The sequence below is a fragment of the Macrobrachium nipponense genome, chromosome 33, assembly GCF_015104395.2.
Source record: "Macrobrachium nipponense isolate FS-2020 chromosome 33, ASM1510439v2, whole genome shotgun sequence".
Lineage (NCBI taxonomy): Eukaryota > Metazoa > Arthropoda > Malacostraca > Decapoda > Palaemonidae > Macrobrachium > Macrobrachium nipponense.
The window spans coordinates 31328261-31338260 of record NC_087219.1 but is presented as its reverse complement, the minus strand read 5'-3'; the positions used below and the strand labels follow the sequence as shown (position 1 = coordinate 31338260).

Below are 10000 nucleotides of genomic sequence, written 5' to 3'. Positions count from 1 at the left end.
GGATTACTAATAGGATTATCCCTTTCTCTATCCCGTTTGTTATGCTGTCTGCGAAATTACGTGGATACTTGTTAGTCCGAGTGAACCGGTGTTTTTAATAAGTATCGTGTTTCAGAGGTGTACAGTATCAGGGTTCAGTCGTAAAGTTCTGGTACGTTGGAATTGCATACTGTACGCTTTTGCGTGCAATATTTAAGTTTATGTCAACATTGCTTTTGGGTTAAAGGACGTACAATATTTAGGCTTATGTCAAAATTACTTCTAAGTTAAAGGGCGGACAATATTGCTTTTCGGTTAAAGGGCGTGCAATACTTAGGCCTATTTCAACATTGCTGTCGGGTCAAAGGGCGTACAATACTTAGCCTTATTTCAACACTGCTGTTGGGCCAAAGGGCGAACAATATTTAGGCTTATGTCAACATTGCTTTTGTGGGGGAAATATTCAAGATTATTTGAGATTCTTTTTTCCTGCTATTTCCCATTCCTTGTTCTTATATATATATATGATACTATATATATATATATATATATATATATATATATAAAGCTAAGATTTACCTCAACATTTATTTAAGAGGTATTTCCTCTTAAGAAAACTATAAAGATTCTCCATCATTAATATATAATTATATATATATATATATATATATATATATATATATATATATATATTAAAGAAGTATTTCCTCCTTTAAAAGGTAATAACACATCTTCAATATATATATATATATATATATATATATATATATACTACGTATATATATATATATATATATATATATATATATATATATATATATATATATATATATATATATATATATATATATATATTAAAAGCCACGATTTAGCTCTGCACTTTTCAAAGAAGTATTTCCTATTTCACCACCATTGAAAAAACAAATTACTAATAACTGAAGTCGGCAAACGAATTCCTTTTGAGAAATGAAACAAGTGGCCATGGAAAGGCCAAGTGATATATGTACACAGCAATTAAAGCGTTATGCTTATCAATTTCATGGAGCATTTGAAAGGGAAACTAAGGAAGTTATTCAACATTATTCATCGCAGCTGAAGGAATTAGAGGAGTCAGCGTTAATAATAATTCACGCGTGTCATGAAAGGTTATCCAATTCTATTAGTCATTATATTTTAGACTTTTTAAGCCTTTTCCACGATGCGGCCTCAATTTGACATGGCTTTGGAAAACCCTTACTGTGCGTTTTGCGTTTCGTTGATGGATGGTGTATATATATTTGCAGCGGGTCCCACAGGTCTGTAGTGGATATCCATCGTTTGGTCCAGTAGGTACTCTAAGAAAGAATGGGTAAGTATACTTTTATTATTATATATAGAGATAGATAGATAGATATAGATATACATATCCATATATATAAATAAATATATATACTTATACATGTAAATATATATACATTATATATAAACATTACATATATAAATAGATATACATATCCATATATATAAATATATATCACTATAAATATATACATTTATATACATATATATATATATATATAGACATATACATATATTTTTATATATATATATATATGTATATATATATATATATATATATCTATACATTAATATATATATATAATATATATATATATATATATATATATGATATGTATATATTATATTTATATATATATATATATATATATATATATATATATACATATACCTATACATATATATATTATATATATACACACATATGTATATAGCTATATAATCATAATTTTTTAATATATATAATATATATATATATGATATATTAATATATACATAACATAAGTCTACTTCACATTACCGTGATTCCATATACATATATCGAGCTACAATGTCCTTTAATTTAAATTCTAATTTCGCTCTACCTCGGAATTAATATATTTTTCATATATTGCTTAACCGGAGGGGAATTTTTTTCCTCGATAATAGGATTTACCCTGTAACTTGGGCGCGGAACGCAGGTACAAATAATTAAAATCCAGGAAAACGTCAGTGGGAAGGCGGAACCACCCCAGGCTACCGCGAGAGGCTAAAAGGTTTATGTCTCTCCTCCACCTCAAAGCTTACTTTCTCGCGCTGAAGTATTCGTTGGTTTGGAGACAACATCAACCCGCCTCGACTCCGGTAGTTAAGTAGCGCTTTTGACAGCACTAGCATTTACATCAGTCATATCACATACCGTGATTCATATACAATATATCGGCTACAATGTCCTTTTAATATCTTTCTCTCTACCTCGGAATTAATATATTTTCATATACTGCTTAACCGAAGGGGAATTTTTTCTCGATAATAGAATTTACCTGTACTTGGGCGCGAACGCAGGTACATATTAATCAGGATTAATGGAAGCGGACTACACCCAGCTACCGCGAGAGGCTAAAGTGATTTTATGTCGCTCTCACCTCAAATACTTTCTCGCGCTGAAGTATGCTTTGGTTTGGAGACAACATCAACCCGCCTCGACTCGATAGTTAAGTATGCGCTTTGACAGCACGTAGCCATTATACATAGCTTCTATCACATTACCGTGATTCATATCATATATCGAGCTACAATGTCCTTTATATCTAATTCCTCTACCTCGAATTATATTATTTTCATATATGCCTTAACCGAAGGGAATTTTTTTCTCGATAATAATTCCCATTGTACTTGGGCGCGAACGCAGTACATAATAACTCCAGGAACGTCAGTGGAAGCGAACCACCCCAGCTACCGCGAGAGGCTAAAAGGTTCATGTCTCTCTCACCCAAATACTTTCTCGCGCTGAAGTATTTCGTTGGTTTGGAGACACATCAACCCGCCTCCTCCAGTAGTTACAATAGCGCTTTTTGAACGCACGTACTATTTACATAGTCATAAATCCCAAAAACAATTTTACCCGTGAAAATGTTTTCAATACATATATCGACTACAATGTCCCTTTATATCTAATTCGCTCTAACCTCGGATTAAATTATTTTCATATATTGATTACCGAAGGGGAATTTTTTTCTTCGGATATAGATTTACCTTTACTTGGAACCGTCGAACGCCCGAAGGTACATGTAAATCCCGGAAGCGTCCAGTGGAAGCGGAACCCCCTAGCTACCGCCGAGAGGCTACAAAGGTTTTAATGTCCTCTCTCACCTCAATACTTCTCGCGCTGAATTATTCGTTGGTTTGGAGGACAACATCAACCCGCCTCGACTCCGGTAGTTAAGTAGCGCTTTTGACACACGTAAGCTTTACATAAGTCATATCACATTACCGTGATTCAATATACATCATATCTGATGCGTCAATGTCCTGTAATAGATCTAATCTCGCTCTACCTCGGAATTTAATATATTCTATTGCTAACGAACGGGGAATTTTTTTCTCGACATAAATAGATTTACCTGATACTTTGGGCGCGAACGCAGGTACATAATAAACCAAGGAACGTTCACAGTGGAAGCGGAACACCCAGCTGTTACCGCGGAGGGCTAAAAGGTTTATGTCCTTTCACTCAAAATACTTTCTCGCGCCTGAAGTATCCGGGGTTTGGAGACAACATCACCCGCCTCGATCCGATGTTAAAGTAAGCGCTTTTTGAAGCACGTAGCATTTACATAAAGTCATATCACATTACCGTGACTTCAATATACATATATTCGAAAGGGGCTACAATGTCCTTTAATACATCAACCCTTCGCACTACTACCTGCCGCGCGACTTCATAACTATATTTTCATATATGCTTAACGCAACAGGGCAAATTTTTTTCGTCGTAAATAGATTTTACCCTGTACTTGGGCGCGAACACAGGTAACATAATCAAATACAGGAATGTCAGGTGGAAGCGGGAACCAACCCACTACCACGAGAGGGCTAACAATGGTTTATGTCTCTCTCACCTCAAAATACTTTCCGCGCCTGAAGTATTCTGATTGTTGGAACAACATCAACCCGCCTCGACCGCGTGGTCAGTTAAGTAGCGCTTTTGACAGCACGCTGCATATTACATAAGTCATATCACATTACCGTGATTCATATAACATATATCGAGCTAACAAGTCCTTAACTATCTACATTCGCTCTCACCTCGGATTAATATATATTCTTCATATTGCGAACCGAAGGGGGAATTTTTATTCTCGATAATAGATTCTACCTGTACTTGGGCGCGAACGCAGTACATAATAAATCCTAAGAACGTTTCAGTGGAAGGGAACCACCCAGCTACCGCGAAGGCAAAAGGTTTTATGTCTCTCTCACCTCAAATACTTTCTTGCGCTGAAGTATTTCGTAGGGTTTGAGAGACCAACATTCAAACCCGCCTCGACTTCCGTAAGTTTAAGAGCGCTTTTGACAAGCACGTAGCATTTACATAAGTCACTATCACATTTACCGTGATTCATAGACATATATGAGCTACAATGTCCGCGCCCAAGTACAGGTAAATCTATTATCGAGAAAAAAATTCCCCTTCGGTTAAGCATATATGAAAATATATTAATTCCGAGGTAGAGCGAATTAGATATTAAAGGACATTGTAGCTCGATATAATATATACATACATATTATATATATATATTATATATATATATATATATATATATATATATATATATATATATATATATATATATATATATATATATATGTACTTGTAAATAAACTATATACATTATATATAAGTAAATATACATATATACATAAATATATGAATATCTATACATATTATCCGCATGTAACGATGAGCAACATTCCATCTTATGTCTTCTTGGCAATGAGATAACAACATACTCAAATGTACTCACAATAATGAATATTTTCAGACTATTGTTGGTTATTTTTGGGCAGATTTTGCTCCTAGTTTTAAAAGTGAATCTCACACAAATAAAACGATGAATCACTAAACCATTTGGCCATTGTTATTCCCAATTGCAGCTCCGTCCAAGATGAACCCAGTCATGATCGGCACTTTTATTCTGGGCATCATATCCCACCTCACCTCTGCCCAGGTAAGTTAACCAATTCTTGCGAGGACATTAACGAAGCTGTTTTCTCTCTCTCTCTCTCTCTCTCTCTCTCTCTCTCTCTCTCTCTCTCTCTCACACACACACACACACACACAGTTGCGTGGCTGAAATTTATTGAAATGATGACAGGGTTTGCTTATGCTAAATGCAAGTCTAATGTGGAATGGGGCTAATACCTTCGTTTATTGAGGAATAAATCAACCATGATTATAATACAGATACTAGTGTATATAATATATATATATATATTATATATATATATATATATATATATATACATATATATATATATATATATATATATATATATATATACATATATATATATATATATATATATATATATATATATATATATATATATATATATATATATATATATATATATATATATATATATATATATATATATATATATATATATATATATATATATATATAGTATGCCTTCTTACCACCTAGATTCCCTCAGTCTTCTTGAGTACGTTTGTTGCCAACAAACCTAAATTCCAAACGAAAGAACCTTCAGAAACTTTGACGTCATTACGTGACAAAAAAAGAAAGCAGTTATAGAAGTCACACCAAATAGAAAATAGGAATCAGACTTTTCACCGGTCCCAGGGAATCAGCCACAAATGCATATCTTTATCATTTTCCATTGAGTGGTTAACCTTTTTTCCAGAATTACACAATGTGTTATGACGTACATAATGGCACCGATGCGTGTATGTCTTTGCACGTAGACATGGAATCGAAGCTGATATACTTCCACATGAATGATCACGACGACTTCGAGGAAGTGAACACGCTCGAGGACTACAATACAGTGAGTGTTTTCGTCTGTACTGAATACTAATTCATTTTTATAGGTACTGGTATACAGTCGTGTGTTTCTGATGTCCCTCTGACTGTAGCTATACAATGTGCCCCAATCTTTTCTGACCCTAACACCCCCTGTTCGTTAGGTCAGGCCTAGTCCAGCACCCCCTAACCAATATTTGTTCCTACTGATATACAGTTTGAGTTTGTAATTTCCCTCCAGCTTCTGTATTGTAAATTTCCACCACTATGCATCGGTCCTCTGAAAATGCCTTAGATGTAAAGTTGAAACAGGTCTGGATTTGTACCCAATGTTTTCAAGTTTTTATGTGGTACAGGTGCTTATATAAATCAAGTTTCAAACGTGATTATAATCAACATATTGTTCTAAGGGGTCCATAATAATGAAAATGTCGAAAAGTTCGTGTGTATAATTTATAAGCACGAACTTTTAACATTTTTATTAGGATTTGCACCCAGTGTTTCAATTTTTATGTGGTACAAGTCTCAAACTTGATTATGATCAACATAATGTTCTAAGGGGTCCACAATGATAAAAACGTCAAAAGTTCGTGTACATAATTTATAGCTACGAACTTTTAACATTTTTATTATTGTGGACCCCTTAGAACATTGTATACACTCTCGCGCAGAGAGCTTTTCCCCGAATCAACATAATGAATGTCACGGATATATATTCCTATAACTATCAAGCTGTCTTCTCCAAGGGCTTCGCTGCATCTCGGGTGGAGTCCCAAGATGGCTGCTTCGTCCGCATACTGGTGACGTCCATCGAAGACCAAGTAGCCTTCATCGAGAGTCAGCAGCAGACGACAGTCCCGGTGGACCAAGGCGACATGAACGTGTTGGCCGTCTCCTTAGACAACCCCCTGGAGGAGATCGGGGAGACCCTGACGAACTTCTGCGGAGACCTCCCGGTCTACAAGCTGGTCAAGAACGATGGGAATGTGGAGAAGAAGGAGGAAGAGGAAGAGGAAGAGGAGGAGGAGGTCTCCAAGAGGCAGGTGTCTATCACATTCAGGAAATGTATATTGCTACTCTTCGTGGCTAAGTGCTTCACTACCACCATCACCGTCCCCACGGGATTGACGATTACTTACTTCTGGTTCTTCGGTTGATGCGATGGCCCCTTGTGGACTCCCCAAGATTTCCCGAAGATTCCCGAAGATTCCTGAATATTGTAATGGGCTGAATTTGCTTATCTCTGTGATGTATTCACTAGCTTGGTATTATTAAAGTATAAACGTGATGTTGGTCTTTCTCGACCCGATGTCAACCTTGGGTTTTTAGACTGAAATTTAATATTTCAGAGAAACGATTTTATGGATTCTATTAGCAATGTAAACATCTCCACGTAAGGATGTTACTATTACCGTTGCGGTATTATTATTATTATTATTATTATTATTATTATTCAAAATGGATAGACTGCCATATATAGAATCACCCAAACTACCTATTCAGTTGCTAATCAATCTTTATTACAAAGAAAAGAAAAAACTATATATATATATATATATAAGATATATATATTTATTATATTATTATTATATATATATATATAGAGAGAGAGAGAGAGAGAGAGAGAGAGAGAGAGAGAGAGAGAGAGAGAGAGAGAGAGAAGTATAATTCAAAGAAAAAAGGAGAAATATATTCGGATAAGGTATATATCAAACTGCCATACCTCCAGAAATGGTATATATATACAAGGTTGACCTCTCATAACTGGTATTTATGCACCTTTGCCATATTTTAACATTGCTATTGACACTATTGAAACTTTGGACAAGATCTTCCCCCCTCTACAAAAAAAAAAAAAAAATCCAAATACATCCACAAAATATAAAGATTCCAGGACCACAAAGAGCTCGCTGAATTCTCAATAATCATCATCACCTATCACTTGGTACCACTAATAGTTTCAAATGTTTCCCCTACCCTTTGGAACCGGGTTCTGTCTTTTGATAAACAAATTGGCGAGTGGATTTCAAATAACATTTATGTAAATTTTGTTGACCATATGCTGCCTACATAGGCATTGGATCCGGGTCGCAACACGACTCCCGTGTCAATTAGTCAAATGTGTTTTCTCTCTCTCTCTCTCTCTCTCTCTCTCTCTCTCTCTTTATTTGAATGACAATAGTTCGGGCAGCTAGCCTGGCAAGGAGGCAACGATATATATGCGTTACATATATATATATTATATATATATATATATATATATATATATATATATATATAAAAAAGATATGTAGTAATATTATATTGTATATTATATATATATATATATATATATATATATATATATATATATATATGTATGTATGTATGTGTATATATATATATATATATATATATATATATATATATATATATGTATGTATGTAGTGTATATATATATATATATATATATATATGTATATAGATATATATATATATATATATATATATAATATATATATATATTATAATAGCTCAGCACAATGCCTCACCCCCCCCCCCCCCCACACACACTCCACCATAACATTTCAAGGCCAGACCAGACAAATGGCTGCACCCTACAACTGGGGCCCTGCATCCATTTATCTCTTATCCTATTTAAAACCGCTTTCTCAAAATCTTCAGGAGGGCCAGACAAATGTGACGGAGTGGAGGGGGGAGAGGGGAGGGTGTGTGGGTGGGTGGGGGGTGGGTCCTATTGTCCTCGCCAATAAAAGGAAACCCCGAGAACGAAAGGAAAACTGAGGTTTTTGTCCCGAGTAACAATCCTGCCTCTTATCCTGCCAGAACCGGAGGTAACAAGGACCCTTTGGTGTGAATGGGGAAGGATTGAAGAAGGATTCTGGGACAGTGGAGAGAGAGAGAGAGAGAGAGAGAGAGAGAGAGAGAGAGAGAGAGAGAGAGAGAGAGAGACGTAAAGCCTTAGGTTTTATGGCATCGAGAGGTAAGGAGGGTTATGTAATGCCTTTTATGTTATTGTTATATATTATTTTATATATATTACCTAATGCCTCCATAAAAGTATTTCTAAATGTATTATTATTATTGTTGTTGTTATTGTTCTTGTTATTTCTTAATATCAATATTTCTAAATTAAATATGCCATTATTATTATTATTTCTAAATATCAATAGTTCTATTATTATTATTATTATTATTATTATTATTATTATTATTATTATTATTATTATTATTATTATTATGTTGCAATGTTCTTTCAAAATTGAACACACTAAACTGCCGACCGAACCTACGCTAAATTTTTTTTTTTTTTTTTTTTTTTTTTTTTTTTTTTTTTTTTTTTTTTTTTTTTTTTTTTTTTTTTTTTTTTTTTTTTTTTTTTTTTTTTTTTTTTTTGTTTTTTTACATATCTAAAACTTTTTTTTGTCAAGTGAAAATTCCACTCCCCCCCCCCAAATGTAAAGCGGAAGCCTAATTAATGTATGGTAATCCATACATTTCGTTTTTTCCTCATCCGGAATATCAGATCCCCTTCATTTTCATAATATGAATAATTATCTCTTGCTAGGGTTTTCTGTTCGACAGGGGAATATACATATACGTATTTGTGTATGTATGTATGTTATGTACATATGTATATTTATATTATAAAATAATAATGTATTATAATTTTCTTGAGGAAGAATCTAATGCTCAAGAATATATTTCTCTTTGAACAATGATTTCTTCAATTATTCATCGCCCTTCCAGGATATTCCTCACCCTTCAAGAATATTTTTCTCAACATTTGAGGAATATATTTCTTACCCTTTCAAGAATTCCTCACCCTTCCAACAATATATTTCTCACTCTTTCAAAAATATTCTTCACCCTTGCAAGAATATATCCCTCACCCTTTCAAGAATATATTCCTCGCCCTTTCTAGAATATGTTCGTCACCCTTCCAAGAATATCTTCCTCACGTTTCCAAGAATATATTTCTCGCCCTTTCAAGAATATATCCCTCACCGTTCCAGGAATATATTCTTCACCCTTCCAGGAATATATTTTTCACCCTTTCTACAATATATTCGTCAGCCTTCCAAGAATATATTCCTCACCCTTCCAAGAATACATTTCTCACCCTTTCAAGAATATATTCTTCACCCTTCCAA

General features: G+C 34.1%; 1 protein-coding gene across 1 annotated transcript; it reads left to right on the top strand.

Annotated features, from left to right (window-relative positions):
- Positions 1–1244: 1244 nt before the first annotated feature.
- On the top strand, positions 1245–7134 carry LOC135202719 (uncharacterized). The gene is made up of 4 exons (XM_064232193.1): positions 1245–1327; positions 4954–5027; positions 5728–5871; positions 6593–7134. The coding sequence occupies exons 1-4, from the start codon at positions 1324–1326 to the stop codon at positions 7001–7003; spliced, it is 633 nt and encodes a 210-aa protein (XP_064088263.1). The 5' UTR covers positions 1245–1323; the 3' UTR covers positions 7004–7134.
- The last annotated feature ends 2866 nt before the right edge of the window (positions 7135–10000 follow it).